Genomic DNA, 17,135 nt, shown 5'->3' on the forward strand with positions numbered 1-17,135 from the left:
GGCATTTTAACCACACCATCATAATACATATATTGGCTAATGAAATTCTTCATAAATAATTCACCACAATGATGTTCACACCCACAGCAACATAGGGAAAATTACCTTCCTTGCCCTTCATTAAAGCTGCACGGGCTCAGAAAGAACTTCAATTATTGTAAAAAATATCTTTGATCATTTTCCGAATAACATAAAATGCGAAACAGGAGCAAAGCCAGTTTTAAATACAACCTAAAATCATTTCTTCTGGGAAACTCCTTCTGTTTCACGTAGTAATTTCTATTCAAAAACGGGTAGCCTGTAAAAAAAATCTGGTTTTTAACTAGAGTTGCATGAACATGTTCATTAATCTTAACACTAAACATTTACATGTATCCAGCAACGTGAGTCGTACGACGTCATTTTGGTAAAAGAGTCGTTCAAATGAAATATGGAGAACGTAACTGATTAATCCACCAATAGATATGTAAGGCAGCGCCCAGTTCCATCAAAATGTGGCGTCTATTTAACGATCGTTCATCCGGAATGCAAACAATATACAGCGCATCCCAGGAGGAACAGTCAATATTCACTAATCTGTCGGTAACGATCACTCGAAGTGGAAAAAGTCTACTATACACGGGTTCTAAAATGTATACCTTGAGAGATATGTGCACTTGTTCATCTTCGATAATGTGGAACACATCTCTTCTAGCGAAAAGGTGCTCATAGCTCTTAAGGTATCTACTCTAGAGCCTATATGTTTTCGATTTTTTTTTCTTTTTTGGTTCACACCATATTTCCAAAGTACGGAAAGCAAAAACTTTCAATACAAGAGATCTGTTTCATAATACCGAACATGAAGAAGCACTCATAGCTGTTAAGGTATGCATTTTAGAGCCCATGTTTATGAGATATTTTTCTTCCAGTGCCGCTTCCATCATATACCTGTATATTGATCATTCCTGCTGGGAAACCCCATATTTGGTCGCCGAAAACGCCAACGCTATCAGGTCGTTTCTCTCCCTTTTCTGAGATGAAGTCGTTGTATAACATGATTCCCCGTGCCAACGGCAACAGTTTTCCCTAAAACCGATACAAAGAATGACACACATTTCAGAATACTTCCTGAGTCACAGATCTATCAGATCTGACCCTATTAAAAACCCATTTCGCAAACTTGCACTTCGTATTCGTTGTGTAAATTCTCTGGAAAGCATTATTGAACAGTTTTGGAACTACGTTGGAGGACAGATCTCAGGACTCTATTCACTAATAGGCAAAGAATTTTCAGACCTTGGCCGCAAGGTGAAATGATTGAAATCAATGGAGAAAGTTGAAAACCTGTGTCAGGCCGAGAATCGAACCCGGGTTTCTTCTTATTAAGGCAGATGCTATGAGTACCGAGTCATCCGGACACTGTGGTTGTTTGCAATTGCGTGGACTACTGCAGCAGACCCAAATTTTCAACCTATCCACACACTAAAAATGTAGTGCGCTTGCCCATTATGCTCGTTACTCGTGGTGTTTCGCCGATTCCCAAGAATCGGTGAAATACCGTGAGTAATGAAGATAGTGAACAAGGGGTACTAGATTTGTGCTTTTTCGATAGGTTGAATTGAATTATATTACATAAATAGTAAATTAGTTACAAACTAAGTCGCACACACACTTTATTCAACACGTAAACGTCACTACAGATATTCGGATTTAGCTTATGACATGGCTGCCGTCATTGGCGATGATGTGGCGCAGACGAATAACGAACTTATGCATGACCCGCTGAATTGTCGGAACATCGAAGCTGTCGATGATCTCCTGAATGGCTGTTTTCAGCTCAGCAATGGTACATCTCGTGTTTAATATAGCCCCACAAAGAGGAGTCGCATGTGTTCGGATCCGGAGAGTACAGCGGCCCATGCCAGTGACCTCTGGGTACCCTAGAGCCAGAGTGCTGTCCCTAAAGTGCTCCCCCAGGACATCAAACAGTCCCCTGCTTCGATGGGGTCGGGCTCCGTCTTGCGTGAAACACATCTTGTCGAAATCAGGGACGCTTTAGATAAAGGGGATGAAATCAACTTCCAGAACCTTAGCGTATCGTTCGGTAGCTACCGTGCTATCAAGGAATACCGCACCGACTATTCCATGACTGGACACTGCACACGACACATTCACCCGTTGAGGATGAAGAGACTTCTCGATCGCGAAATGCGGATTCTCAATCGCGCAAATGCGCCAGTTTTGCTTATTGACGAACCCATCCAAATGAAAGTGGGCTTCGTCGATAAGCCAAACCATATTAACATCAAAATTTTGTTCGACAAATCTGTGAACAATAGTGTTGGCGAAACACCATCGGTGTTCCATGGCATGGGTCTTAATGGCAGATGGGTTTGAATTTTGCATGGGAAGAGATGCAGGTCTTAACAAATGTGGCAGTGTCTCGTGGTTGATTCTCACCTGTTATGCAACTTGTCTGATCGATTTCCTGCGGTTGGTTTGAAACACAGCGCGTGTCTTCTTGATTTCAGGTGATTTTGACGACGGACATTCGCAACACTGTCATCACGAACACTACCCGTTCTCTCAAAATTGCGAATCAAGATTGTTAATTCTTAGCACACTTCGAGCGGTCGTCTTCAACTGGGACTCAATCGCAAACTTCTGTGAGCTGCAGCTGGGCTGTTATCGCTCTCATAGTAGGCCTTCACAAGCGCTATACGCTCTGGCGTGACATTATCACGAGCAAATGGCCGACAACAGTAAGGCACGTGGGTATGCGCATACTAATTCCCATCATGCCTGGCGGCCAACAGTGCAATTTTAACGCCGTAACGCACAACAAAAACTGTTCAGAAGTTATGACGAATTCATTTCATATAGTTCAATGATTGTCACCCAATATGCAAGCGGTCGTGAATATAGAACAAAACTATGTACGCTCCTCAGGATGCGGGGAAGTATTTCTTTGGTGCAGACACACGACGCTGTGCATACCGTCATCATTTGGTCAGAAGATGGTTCCGACCATAGAACAAGGACTCTGTAAGTAGCGAAGTTAGTCCAAAACTTTCGTTGAGCAGTTTGTCCCACATTAATTCGTAGCGTGGCGTAGCCAAGCAATACGTTTGTAGCTGCGCAAAGGAATCAGTAGTCCCTGAGCTGCAAAAGCGAGCGGCAACGTCCAGTCTTGTCTAGCAATGGCTTCGAGTGGTCTGCAGTATTGGAGCACACAGATAAAAATAGCCACGGAGTTGCAGCGCCGCGTGGCGGATGCGTGAATTACCTAGCTAACTGCCTGAGTACTGCAAGGTGTCCGACAAGTGACACAGAGTCCCATTGGCTGTTCAGTATAGTTATCTACGGCGTGTCTTACCCTGATGTGGTGCCACGCTGAGCAATAATGCCCCTGACAGGGCGGCAGCCCATCTGGCGCGGTCAGCGTGACGTGGGCCAGGCAGTAGCGGCCGCGAGCGGCGAGCACGCACTCGTCGAAGTTGCCCAGCTGCGTGGGGTTCGTCAGCACTCCGGAGCCCAACTTGGCACTCGCGTCGACCACTGCAACAATGATGTGCCGAATGTGAGCTAGCACACCACAAACCTCTGAAGCTTATATTTGCAAAAAAATGTAAATCTACATATGCTGGCTGTTACTAAAATACACTGTGTGGTTAAAAGTATCCCCAAAAACATATGATTTTCATATTAGGTGCATTGTGCTGCCACCTACAGCCAGGGAATCCATATTAGCGACCTCAGTAGTCATTAGACATGGTGAGAGAGCAGAATGGGCACTCCGCGGGACTCACGGAATTCGAACGTGGTCAGGTGATTGGGTGTCACTAGCGTCATACGTCTGTACGCGACATTTCCACACTCGTTAACATCCCTAGGTCCACTGTTTCCGATGTGACAGTGAATTGGAAGCGTGAAGGGACACGTACAGTACAAAAGCGTACAAGCCGACCTCGTCTGTTGACTATACAGACCGCCGACAGTTGAAGGCTGTCATAATGGGTAATAGGCAGACATCTATCCAGACCATCACAGAGAAATTGCAGACTGCATCAGGATTCATTGCAAGTGCTATGGCATTTAGGCGGGAGGTGAGAAAACTTGGATTTCATAATTGAGCGGCTGCTCATAAGCGACATAAGACGCCGGTAAATGCCAAACGACATCTCCCTTGGTGCAACGAGCGTAAACACTAGACGATTGAATAGTGGAAAAACGTTGTGTGGAGTGACGATATCACCGTACACAATGGAGCGGTCCGATGGCACCGATGAATGTCATCTGCGAGCGTGTGTGGTGCCAACAGCAAAATTTCGAGGCGGTGGTGTTATGATGTGGTCGTGTTTTTCATGGAGGGCGCTTGCACCCCTTGTTGTTTTGCGTGGCCCTTAGGGATGGCGATTGCATCTTTCAACACAATCGAGCACCTGTTCGTAATGCACAGCCTGTGGCGGAGTGGTTGCACGACATTAACGTCCTTGTAAAGGAGCGTCCTGACCTGAATCCTACAGAACACCTTTGGGATGTTTTGGAACGCCGACTTCGCGCCAGGCCTCACCGACCGACATCGGTACCTCTCCTCCGTGCAGCACTCTATGAAGAATGGGCAACCATTCCCCAAGAAACCTTCCAGCACCTGATTGAACGTTTGCTTGCGAGAGTGGAAGCTGTCATCAAGGCGAAGGCTGGGCCAACACCATGTTGAATTCCAGCATTAGCGATGGAGCGCGCCACGATCTTTTACGTCATATTAATCAAGTTGTCAGGATACTTTTGATCACATAGTGTAGCAGCAGCAGGAAAGATATCAAATAATTAAATTTGCTCATTGTGCATATAGAGTATAGTAGCAAGAGCACAGTATTAAATTTGAACTTGATTTGAGGCATACAGGGTATGAAATTTAGTATAGACACTTGCACCCCTGACAGAAGCAATGATTAACCCGGCTGGGCACCGAGCCAAACTGAGCTCGCATGACAGATACGGGTACGTCACACTATGCTGCATCAACCCTGTTATCAGAGTTGAACTGGGTGCGAAATGGGGGAGGAGATTATGACCACTGCGTCCTTGGTCATCTCGATAATCCCACAGGATAGTTCTAACTGCTAAGCAGCCCTCACGGACTGGCTACGTGTTCCCTTAGCTGTGGACTGGTGAGCGGCGGTGCTCTGTAACTGTTAGTGGGGCTTGTTGGTGGAACTTTGTGTGTCACAGTGGAGCGGGAATCTCAAGGTGTGCTGCGCGCCGATGAGATGCATAGCTGTTGAGACGTGCAAGTAGCTGAAAAAACTGCCATGTCTAATGTGTATAATGCTTTCTCTAGCAAGTGGACCTCAGTCTGGGTAAACTCTTGAGTCTATAGGTGCTAGTGCCACCTCGATGAAGCCAACATCCATTTCCAACACTCCCAGTGGTGCGGGTGGTCCATTTGGTACCATTAACACCCAAAACGCAAAGACAGATCGAGTGGCTAGTCCACTGCGGACGTCAGCGAATATCATAGGAAATATTATAAGTAACAGACCACATCCCTTAAAAAGTAATATTTTTATTGTAATTAAATGTATGAATAGTTCATTTATAAACAGTCAAAGTTATACGTAATTAAATTTATAGATGGACTTTCACGACAACTTAGAACTATCAAGAAGTGTAGTAACTGTACAGTCCTGGTCGAGACGATGAAAGCTTGCCTTGTAAACAAACCAATCACTGGCAGAGTACACAATGAACAGTGAACTGTTGTGACCTGTCGGTATATCATGGATATCGTTTCCAGAGTAATGGGAAAGCGAAGGTGTCCCTGAAATCACAAATTTTATGAAGAGAATAAATGGTGTATGGAGGACACATCATCTTTTATTCTGACTTTCTAGTTACCGAAACTGAGCGTGAATATTGCATTAGGATAGCAGGATTTATTCGCGTTAGATCCTATGCACTGCTTTAACAATCAATGTAACCATGAACGCTTTCTTCATATCACCACATTATTTAAAGTTCATGCTATGTGCGGAAAATGCAGTTCATCTGAGTAAGAACAAGGCAGTGCACTGCCAAAGCCATGTTTGTCATTTGCTTCCAACCTCATCCAGTTTGGATTAACGAAGGTCTACTATTTCAGGAAGAGAAAAATATCCCGAAGGCAAAGGTTAAAAATGCATCTGAGATGAAAAAGGCACTTAAGGGCAGAAAGCCAGCTACGTTCGTGAAGTCATTCAACTCAAGATTTATCACAGATCAGTGTTAGCATCCAGACACCCCCATCTGACCTGAGCACAACAACCTGGACCTGTAAATTTAGCTACAAACCTGAGCCCGTGGTAATACAAACAAGTTTGCCTAAAATCGAACAATCGTGGCAGCAGAACGCGAGTGATAGTACACACAACAGATCGAAAAAAAGAAGCAGAAAAACCTTTCTAATTTTAAATGTAGGTACAGGCAATAATTCGAAAATGAAAGCAAACTTATACATTATAAGCAACTGTGACGAAAAATTGAATAAACAAGAAACAAGAAAATGTTAATCAGGTAGCCATGTCACTGTCCCAAAACTCTAAGCTGGAGACGACAAACAATAGGCCAAACACTTCGTGTTCAAAACTGTCACAACATACAACCTTGGTTCTGTCTGAAGGATCAAACGATGGCCGTAGTATCGACAGTATGGACGTCAATGTTTGCTTCAGAGAGCCAGAAAGTTCCCTACCTCTTCCCCTCCCTACTATCCCGTGTCAGTCATCCTTAGAAACTACTGGGGGAAAGGCAGAAATAAATCACACTGCTAAGATGGCTTCCGTACTATTCGGGGCATGAATGGGATCAGGTAACATGGGGAGGAACTGCGACTATTAGCTCAGGAAGTACCAATGTGTATCTGTTTCTAGGACACATATTTTAAATTGAGAGAGAATGATGAAGATGAGGTGCTCATGTTGGTAATTTAGAAATGGTAAGGGCAAGAGATTGGCAGTGGTGTCTGCGAGCGGAGAATTGGATTGGGATTGTCAGTGAGATGTAGGGGTTACAGAGATAAGCATATGGAATGGTGAGTGTGAAGGGAGGTTTTGTTTAGGGAAATGCATGGGTTTCAATTTCTCTCGTTAAGCAGGTGCATGTTGGAGGAGAGGAAGTGGGTTTTGGTGTAGTCCATTGTACATGCGCTGCGCCATTTTCATTCGGTGAGGACTGTCTTTGGAAGTTAGGTTCAAACGAGTGCGCTCGAAATAGATATTACCATGATCTGGGGAGTAGGTGCATTGAGTTGTCTGAGTACCAAAAGCTGTTTGTTGTAGGATGTGGGATCATTTAACTGGACGGATAGTCTGGAAAACTAACCTTGCGAAACGGATAGAATCTTGAAAGGTATGTGGAGGGCACAGGAAGTTGTTAGAAGGGAGTGACTTTTCAGCTGTACGTATAGGGATGATGACTTCGCGATTTACGGGCAGGGAGTTTTTATTTGTATTTTTGGGAGTGGGTTCGATGAGCCTCGCCTCATGTACCTCAGGTAGGTCGGTATTTTAGGTTTGGGCATACTGGTGAAGATTATATTGATTTTAGTGGGTGTGGTTGCTTTGAAGAGGATCATTAACTGTACGCTTTAAGACGATGACTTCACAGTTTAAGAGAGGTGAGATTGTGTTAGTATTTATAGGAGTAGGTTGGATGAGCCTGGTGAGAAGCGTTGCATGTAGGTCGAGATCTTACGTTTTTGCATTGCTTTTGAAGATGATGATGTTTGCCGTGGCAAATGGCACGAGTTTTCAGTTTCCAGTCAGGTGATACACTGTAGAACAAAATGGAACTCACTCAAGGTCTGAGATTTGTGGTACCAGAGTGTAATATGGGCATTCTGATAGGTAACAGTGTTATTGATGTGTTATTTATTATTTTTTCACAGTAATAGGTGGTCAGTGGTGCTCTGGAGGCCTGTCTCTTCAGCCTCTGTTTTGACAGTGCAGTTAGCAACTCTACTAAGTTTAGAAGTGAACAATGTGGGCAGCATTCGTTCTAGGGTACAAGAATGCCCCGCCGAGGAGTACGTACTCCTGTTGAAAAACTTCGGCTTTGTGGACCTTCAGGAAGCTGGATTGGATATATAAACAGATTGCTGAACATACTGGTCACAATACTTCAATGATGTCTTTGCTTACAACAGGGACCTGTTGAACATTCCCACACTCAATTGTCTCGCGAGGTATGTGGCACCTTGCCAGGGTCCGCGCGGCTCTCCTCGTTAGAGGTAACCTCAGCAGTTTGGTCCCATAGAAACTTACCTCACGACCACACTCATAAACCAGATTCTGGAAGCACAGGTAGTACAGATGCATGTCAAGATCGACACATTGAGACAACAGCAGTGGCCGGCCGAACACCATCGAGGGCAAAATCTGGATAAATGTTGCATATGATGTGCTATCAAGGACCTTTGAAAACCGTCTTCTTGAAGCAGGACTACGACCACTTGTGCCTCTGGAGGGTCTACCACTGACACTACGAGACCTCCAAGCAAGGCCACTTTGGTGTCGGGAAAGAATGCAGCAGAGAGTGAAATGGTACTCGTCTTCAGTGATGACAGTTGTTTCTGTCTGTATGCGAGAGGTGGACGGACACGTGTACGGTGTAGACCTGTTGGGCGGCCTATTACAGAATATATTCGACCACGCCACAACCTAGGGTTAATGGTGTGTGAGCTACAACTCGCGATCACATTTGGTGTTTCTACAGGATTAAGTAACCAGTGCCCACTATATTGCACAGGTCGTTGTCCACGTCCTACTGTCATTTCTTCGACAGGAAGATGATGCTCTTTTTCAGAAGGACAACGCAAGTCCACATGCGGATGCTGTCACACAACGTGCCCTTCACGGAAAGTACAACGACTCTCCTATCCGGGAAGAACAGCAGATGTATCGGCAATTGGAAACAAATGAAACATAGTGAAGCGAAAACCTACTCGTTGTCCAGAGCCTGCGAAGAACTATTGCCGAATTTCAACAAAAAGGTACAAGGTGCTTAGGACAATATATCGTAGGACGCTATTCCCCACCTTTACGACCGTTTGAGTGCGAGAATACGCATATACTTAGTCGCCATAGGGGGTACACTGTGTATTGATGCGACTGGTTGGGAAGCCCCCAGTGCGACAGTTATATCTCATTTAGTCTGAATTTTTTATCACATTCTCTTGCAATGACGAACTATCAGGCACATCACTTAGCAATAAAATGGTCTTGTGCATGAGGGTGCTCTTTTTCTTTACGGCAGTGTATGTTGTAGACATCACTAACTGGTCTATGGCCAGGGATGGTCGTCTTTGTAGGACACTGTTGTTCGTACGGCGGCGCCACTCGACGCGAAGTGTCTTGTTTTGACATAGAACATCGCCACTGAATCCCGCGACTTGTTAAGGTCGATGTCCATATCGATATCGACTTTATCGGTATATAACGAAAGTCACAACAGTTACTCGCAGTCGTGAGTAATTTTCCTTTTCTCATTCTGAACCTGAAGAGAATTGCTGTTCTTAGGCAACGACATTCTTGAGAAACAGTATTTACGGTGTAACCGAACATTAAAGCATTACATTCTTAGTGGAGTGGCCTAAAATGTTGCGTACTAATATATGAGATAGCCTAAAATGTTCAGTAAGCATTTAATGTAAATAATTATTCACATTTTGATCACATTCGTGACATAATCATAAAGTATGAGAGATTTAAATCTTCAAACGCTCTGTTACGTATGATTAAGAATTTTTTACAATGATGTTCAATGCTATAACATTATATTTCTGATACTTATTGTGCCATATGTGCTTTACATTCCTTGCAGCGGTCGCCATTACCTATAATTTACTTGCGCTATGTACACGATTAAATATTTTGGTTGCACTCTGTTGCTCTGTCATTGAATTTACTGCCTTTGGTGTGCTCTCCACTGCAACCGTAGCCTTCTTTGAAGGCGGGTTCAAAATAGAGATCTTCATTATTATTTCTAGCTACATTGTCAGTTAGCGTATTCGTCTCACCTACACCTGAAGTCAAATGTGAATATCGGTAGGACTGATTGTTTCAACGTCAACATGTGGCTTTTCTCTTTACTGTTCCACCATATCTCTCTGACAGTATTCGTCACATTCAGTCTCTCCTGTTCCATTCAAAAGACCCTAAAGGTTTCTCTCCTTAGAGAGAAAGCAGACAGGTGGATCACATGAGTCAATGTATGTTTAGGCCTGCAGTCATCGCTTTGCTGAAGATGTCGGTCCTCTATGGCGACGGTCTGCTTCCTCCTCTTTTGCGTTTGCACCGTGATACACGTTGGTAACCTCCTCAATCCTTATTTTTAAGTCAGAGGGAGAACTGAATGACGGATGACATACCTAATCCTCATTTAGATGTGATTTCAAAATTCTTTAAAGGCTGCGAGATGTAAAAAAATTCTCGGTTCTGTTCCATCAGCGATGAAGTTGATCTTAATTACACAGTCTGATAAAAAATACCCAGACAGCCTCATGTAATGCAGAATCCACCACTAGATGCCACGAGACGTGAGCCCACCAGTATAAATGGAGACAGGCAGTATTGTGTTGCCAGAATCAAAGCAGCAACAACAGAACGGGTCGGTAAGCAGAGTACGGTGATTTCGAACGTGGAATAATCATGGGATGCTGCCGGAGTAACAGATCCATCACGGACTTTTCAACCCTTCTATAGCCGCCCACGTGGACTGTTGATGTCGTGAAACCAAGACAAGGCATGCTTCATGTACTGACAGATGGGGACCGTAGAGCTTGCGGAGGGTGGTTGTAAAAAATCGCAGGAAATCAGCGGAAGAAGTCACTCGTCAGTTCCAAAATGCTGGCAGCAGACCAGTTACTCGTAGAACAATAACTGCACATACGGAATTAAAGAAGAGTGAGGTACAATGATCGAGCAGGTATCCACAAGCCACACATTTATGAAATCAGTGGTAAGCTACGCTTGAGGTGGTGTACCGTTGGACGGTGAATGACTGGAAATGAGTGATTTGGAATGATGAATCACATTGTACCCTCTGGCAATCAGATGGTAAGATTTGGCTTCGGCGAATGCCTGGAAAATGTTACTTGCCAGTAAGAAGGAGGTGGTGCTATGCTCTGGGAGTGTTTTTCTTGCCTTGATTGTGTTCCCCTTATTTTGCATGAGAAGACGTTAGCAGCGGAAGGATAACAACACATCTCACAGCATTGTGTACTGCGTAAAGTAGAGGAACATTTCGCAGACGATGGAGGCTTGTGTGAGCATGACAACGCACCTTGTCATAAAGCAGCAATGTTTTGTGTACACTAACATTCCTGAAATGGACTGGCCTGTACAGAGTTCCGGTCCAATAGATTACCCTTGCGGATGAGTCAGAACGTTGATTTCGTTCCAGACTCCAGCGTCCAACATCATTACCTTCTCTACTTCCTGCTCTTGAGGAATAATGGGCTTCCTTTCTTCCAGTGACATTCAGACAACTCACTGAAAGTGTCCCCAGCAGCGTTCAAGCCGTCATAAAAGCGAAGCATGGCCTCACCAGATGTTAATGTCCTTTAATATGTGTTCGGATACTTTTGATCGGTTATTATGATTTTCGACAATGATTCAATAGCTAAAACGTGGAAGGTTATTTAAATTTTTTCTTGGAAATGTACCTAAACATAGTAGATTGCTTATATATTGAAGAGCCAAAGAAACTGGTACACCTGCCTAATATCGTGTATGGCCCCCACGACCACGCAGAAGTGCCGCAACGTGACGTGGCGTGGACTCGATTAATGTCTGAAGTATTGCTGGAGGAAACTGACACCATGAGTCCTGCCGGGTTGCCCATAATTCCGTAAGAGCAAGAGGGGTCGGAGATCTCTTCTGAACAGCATGTTACAAGGCATCTCAGATATGTTCAATCATGTTAATGTCTGCAGAGTTGGGTGAGAAAGAGGAAATGTTTAAACTCAGAAGGGTATTCCTGGAGCCACTCTGCAGCAATTCTATACTTGCGGGGTGTCGCAGTATCCTCGTGGAATTGCCCAAGTCCGTCGGAATGCACAATGGGCATGAATGGATGCAGGTGACCTGACTGGTTGCTTACGTACGTGTTAGCAGTCAGAGTCATATCTAGATGTATCAAGGGTCCCATATCATTCCAATTGCACACGTCCCAAACCATTACAGAGCATTCATCTGATTGAACTGTCCTCTGCTGATGTACAGTGACTATGGATCCATGAGGTTGTCTCCATACCATTAAGTCCAATCGCTTGATACAATTTGAAACGAGACTCGTCCGACCAGGCAACATGTTTACAGTCCTCAAAAGTCCAATGTCGGTGATGACGGCCCCAGGCAAGGCGTAAAGGTTCGTATTGTGCAGTCATCAAGGGTACACTAGTGGGACTTCGGCTCCGGAAGCCATTATCGTTGCACTTCTGTTACGTTGAACGATTCTCTACACTCGTCATTGTTTCTGTTCTTGCAAGATCTTTTTCGGTCGCAGCGATGTAGGAGATTAGATGTTTTACCGTATTCCTGACATTCACGCTACACTCGTGAAATGATCGTCCGGAAAATCCCCACTTCATCGCTACCTCGGAGATGCTGTGTCCCATCGCTCGTGCCCTGACTATAATAGCACGATAAATCTTAACAGCCTGCCATTGTGGCAGCAGTAAGCGATCTAACAACCGTGCCAGACACTTTGTATTATATAAACATTGCCGACCGCAGCGCCGTGTTCTGCCTGTTTAAATATCTCTGTATTTGAATAAGCAGGCCTATACCAGTTTCGTTAACGCTTCAGTGTAGCTTTACGTGCAAAAGTGACTGTTTTATTAATTATAGTGCAATTTTAAGAATCATTGGAAATATATCAGTAATACGAATTTAATACTCACTTCACTCAAATACGCAAATATTGAAACATGTTTGGAACGGTTGGCCACAGTTAAGTAACATCGTTATTGACTGAGTAATCTGGTTTAATTAGACAATGACAGTAGTATTAAAATCACATAATTATCTATTTTCCATAATCTGTAGCTTCTATTGCAAACTTTTTAATAGTTCCACGTGTCGTTTAGAAATGAAGCTATAAAAATTTCTGAAATTACAGTTAAATCAATACCATTGGCTGCTGACGGCGTTGATGTACATCAACGGGGACAGTTGAAAAAGTGTGCCCCGACCGGGACCCGAACCCGGAATCTCCTGCTTACTTGGCAGAAGCTCCATCCCTTTTTTAAAAAAAATTTCATTTTGTTCTATATTGCTCTTTGAATTCGTTTCGGGTGGACGTCCGATGACACCCGTTCAGGTTGTTCGTTGATCCGTTCACTCAGTTTTTTTTTATTACAGAGGGTAGCTAACCGTCTGATCGAACACGCTGAGCTACCGTGCCGGCTCCATCTGAGCCACCGAGGGCACAGAGGATAGTGCAACTGCAGGGACTTGTCGCTGGCACGCTCTCTGTGAGACCCACATTCTCAACTTATAGTCCACACACTACATTCGTAGTGCCCCTGCCATTATACCCATTACTCGTGGCAGACAGTCCACCGAGTCTCTTAAGAGTTTAGGCAATTCGTGTGCATCCTCACCCAAGAAGGTCATCAGCCGGTTAGTCTTAACGACATGAAGATGGCATCGATTCTTTCGGACATGTCCCAAAGAACCGATGCCATCTTCCTGTTCTCAGTTACTCGTTGCTGATGAACTTACGGTCAAAATCAGATACATTCAAACACAATTCAGGAGAAAAAGTAGCATTATGAGAAATAATTTCTGCAACACCTACTCTGTTTCTCTTGACGAGCATCGTAGAGAAAAATCTGATCAATTGGCATGAGATAAACACTTTTCTCTTTGACAGTTGAGCTTGTACAAGAATTCCAAATATTGTCGCAAATACTGAACTAGTCGTCACTCACCTCTGACCCTCACTCGGCCCCAGAAAATAATAACCGCTTTCCTAGCACAGTATTTATATCCAGCAGTTAGTCTTGCTGTTCCAAAAGAGCACGGGGAAAATATTTCGTTTCCGCTGACATGAATCTGGATGGTATCACAAACAAGTTAGAATCTAGCGAATCTGGTATCCAGGAAGTCAGTTGAAATCAATAACTCTGCACTTTAGCGCACTATCTCAATATTCTGTCAATGTGGCGTGATTGAGTTTCTACGGGTAGCCATAACGTACCGATTGTGATTACATCCGCTGTGAAACAATCTAAGTGACTTACACTAATATTAATGTATTGTACAGCTTTCGCATTCCTGTTCCACTGTCTCCAAACTTCACGATGATGTACACATAAATATCTCTGGAGGAATAACAATGTATTCGTCGCAACTAACTTGAGGCAAGGAACTTTGCTTTCGGACGCAAACATTTAAATCATGTTACAGAAACCGTAAGCCACGCTATTGTTTAATCATTATATTAATGTAGCATGATTTAGTCAAGACAAAGCAGTACACTGTTTAATAGTGAGTGATGTTTCAGTTTCATGCCAACGCTCATACCATCAGCTGAGGAGGCTCATATCCAGAAACTGGAAGGTACTATACATTCCTAAATACCCAGCCTCTGCCAGGAAATTGTTCTACTTCCAACTGAATAATACATTTGCTCCCATTCCGATTTTCAATGTTGTGCCACACAGTTGACGTCCACTTTCAAGGATGACGGAGCCTTAGCGTTATGTTACGCACCAGTAGTTACCGGATCGTTAGACAACACTAACGAGGCCAGCGTGTGTCATCCGAAGAGCGTCACGGATTTCCGTGACACTCCCCCCGTCCATCCGCCTCCGCAGGCCGCCACCATCTGTCCTTTACGAGCACTTGTTCCTCTTCTATATTGTGAAACACCTCTTCTGCTGAAAGCTGTTTGTCTTCCACATTTTGGGAAGAGGTAGAATCGACCAAAACAATAAAAACGTGTCCGGGAAGCGCTCGCTCTAAATTGGATACCTTAAAATCTATGAGCACCTTTTCAGTAGACACTTGTTTGACAGTAGCGAAGATGAATAGGTGTTTATAGCTCTTTACTTGATATTTCTTCTATTTCCGAATTTCTACACTCATGCTCATAAATCAAGGATAATGCTGATACATGGTGAAACAACGCTTAAGTGGGCAGTTTGCGGGTTTAAATCACCTCGGGGTATGACCATGCGGTGCATTTGACCTGCGGTCGTCGCACGGTGGCGCTGGCAGCAGTCCACATACACACAGGTTTGTTGGTGCATGTCAGAATACGGCGCAGCGAGTAAGTGTGCAGACGTTTTCATACGTGTTATAGTGACTGTCTGATGAAAATGGCTCAAAGAACACATATTGATGACGTTGTGAGGGGTAGAATACTAGGTCGACTGGAGGCTGGTCAAACACAGCAGGTCGTAGCACGGGCCCTCCGTGTGCCACAAAGTGTGATCTCAAGGTTATGAGAACTTTTCCAGCAGACAGGAAAGGTGTCCAGGCGCTACAGTACGGGACGTCCACAGTGTACAACACCACAAGAAGACCGATGTCTCACCATTAGTGCCCACAGACGGCCACGGAGTACTGCAGGTAGCCTTGCTCGGGACCTTACCGCAGCCACTGGAACATTTGTCTCCAGAGACAGTCTACAGACGACTGAACAGACATGGTTTATTCGCCCAGAGACCTTCAAGGTGCATTCCACTGACCCTGGGCCACAGGAGACCTCTTAAAGTCTGGTGTCAAGAACGCAGCGCATGGTCATTGGAACAGTGGCCCCAGGTTATGTTCACGGACGAGTCCAGGTATAGTCTGAACCGTGATTCTCGCCGGGCGTTCATCTGGATTGAACCAGGAACCAGATACCAACCCCTTAATGTCCTTGAAAGGGACCTGTATGGAGGTCGTGGTTTGATGGTGTGGGGTGGGATTATGATTGGTGCACGTACACACCTGCATGTCTTTGACAGGGGAACTGTAAGAGGTCAGGTGTATCGGGACGTCATTTCGCACCAGATGTCAGGCTTTTGAGGGGTGTAGTGGGTCCCACCTTCCTCCTGATGGATGATAACGACGGCCCCACCGAGCTGCCATCGTGGAGGAGTACCTTCAAACAGATCATTCGAATGGAGTGGTCTGCCTGTTCTCCAAACCTAAACCCCATCGAGCACGTCTGGGATGCTCTCCGTCGACGTATCGCTAGGACACTCCAGGAGCTCCGACAGGCACTGGTGCAAGAATGGGAGGCTATACCCCAGTAGCTGCTCGACCACTTGATCCAGAGTATCCCAACCCGTTGAGCGGCCTGTGTCCGTGTGCATGGTGATCATATCCCATATTGATGTTGGGGTACATGCGCAGGAAACAGTGGCGTTTTGTAACACATGTGTTTCGGGAGGGTTTTCTCAACTTATCACTAGTATCGTAGACTTACATACATATCTGTGTCGTGTGTGTTCCCTATGTGCCTATGGTATTATCGCCAGTTTTGCGTAATGCCATGTTGTGTGGCACTACATTTTGCCGTTATCCTTAATTTATGAGCATGAGTGTAGTTCACCCTATATGTACTTACTAGTTAAGAATTGGGTTTCCTCTCCACAACATATTTCCTTGATACTGTGGTGGCACAGCTAGTATTCTACTTACACTTTCAAATCCGCTATGCAGCACGTTTACTACGTCTACACTTTTTCTTCGTGTTATTGTGGTTTCTAACTGTTGAATGAGTTTGTGTGGTGTCTATATCAATGTCGTTCTCTCCGCATCAGGTAAGAGGTGCGAAAGCACATAAATAACATCAGGGAGAAAATTATGCATACACTCCAAGATTTCTTAAGATTTTGGTTTCGTCCATGAGTTGTAATTATCAAACTTAAAGCAGGAGACTAGAAAGAAGTAACTATCGATCTATCGTTCTCCTATCCTTAACATGCTAGCGGCTCCTTAGAAGTATCAACGGTCACATAAAAGACTATTGGTCTTTTATAAAGCACCGAAACAAGCTAGCGTTTCACAGTTTGTCTGAATAAAAACGCCTTCAGTCACATGTTTTCCGGTTTCGTTAAATTACGCGGTGCATTTCAAACCTTGTGGTATAAATCGTCTAATACAAAATTTACATTT

The 17,135-nt window shown here is 44.4% G+C and overlaps 1 protein-coding gene across 1 annotated transcript in view; it reads right to left on the bottom strand.

The window, feature by feature from the left end:
- The window catches only part of LOC126413138 (O-acyltransferase like protein-like), a 343,086-nt gene that overhangs the window by 232,487 nt on the left and 93,464 nt on the right, over positions 1-17,135 (bottom strand). The window contains exon 2 of the mRNA XM_050083031.1: positions 3,356-3,537. Within this exon, the coding sequence (XP_049938988.1) occupies positions 3,356-3,537 (182 nt within the window). The remainder of the gene's footprint in view (positions 1-3,355; positions 3,538-17,135) is intronic.

This window comes from Schistocerca serialis, chromosome 7, assembly GCF_023864345.2.
Source record: "Schistocerca serialis cubense isolate TAMUIC-IGC-003099 chromosome 7, iqSchSeri2.2, whole genome shotgun sequence".
Lineage (NCBI taxonomy): Eukaryota > Metazoa > Arthropoda > Insecta > Orthoptera > Acrididae > Schistocerca > Schistocerca serialis.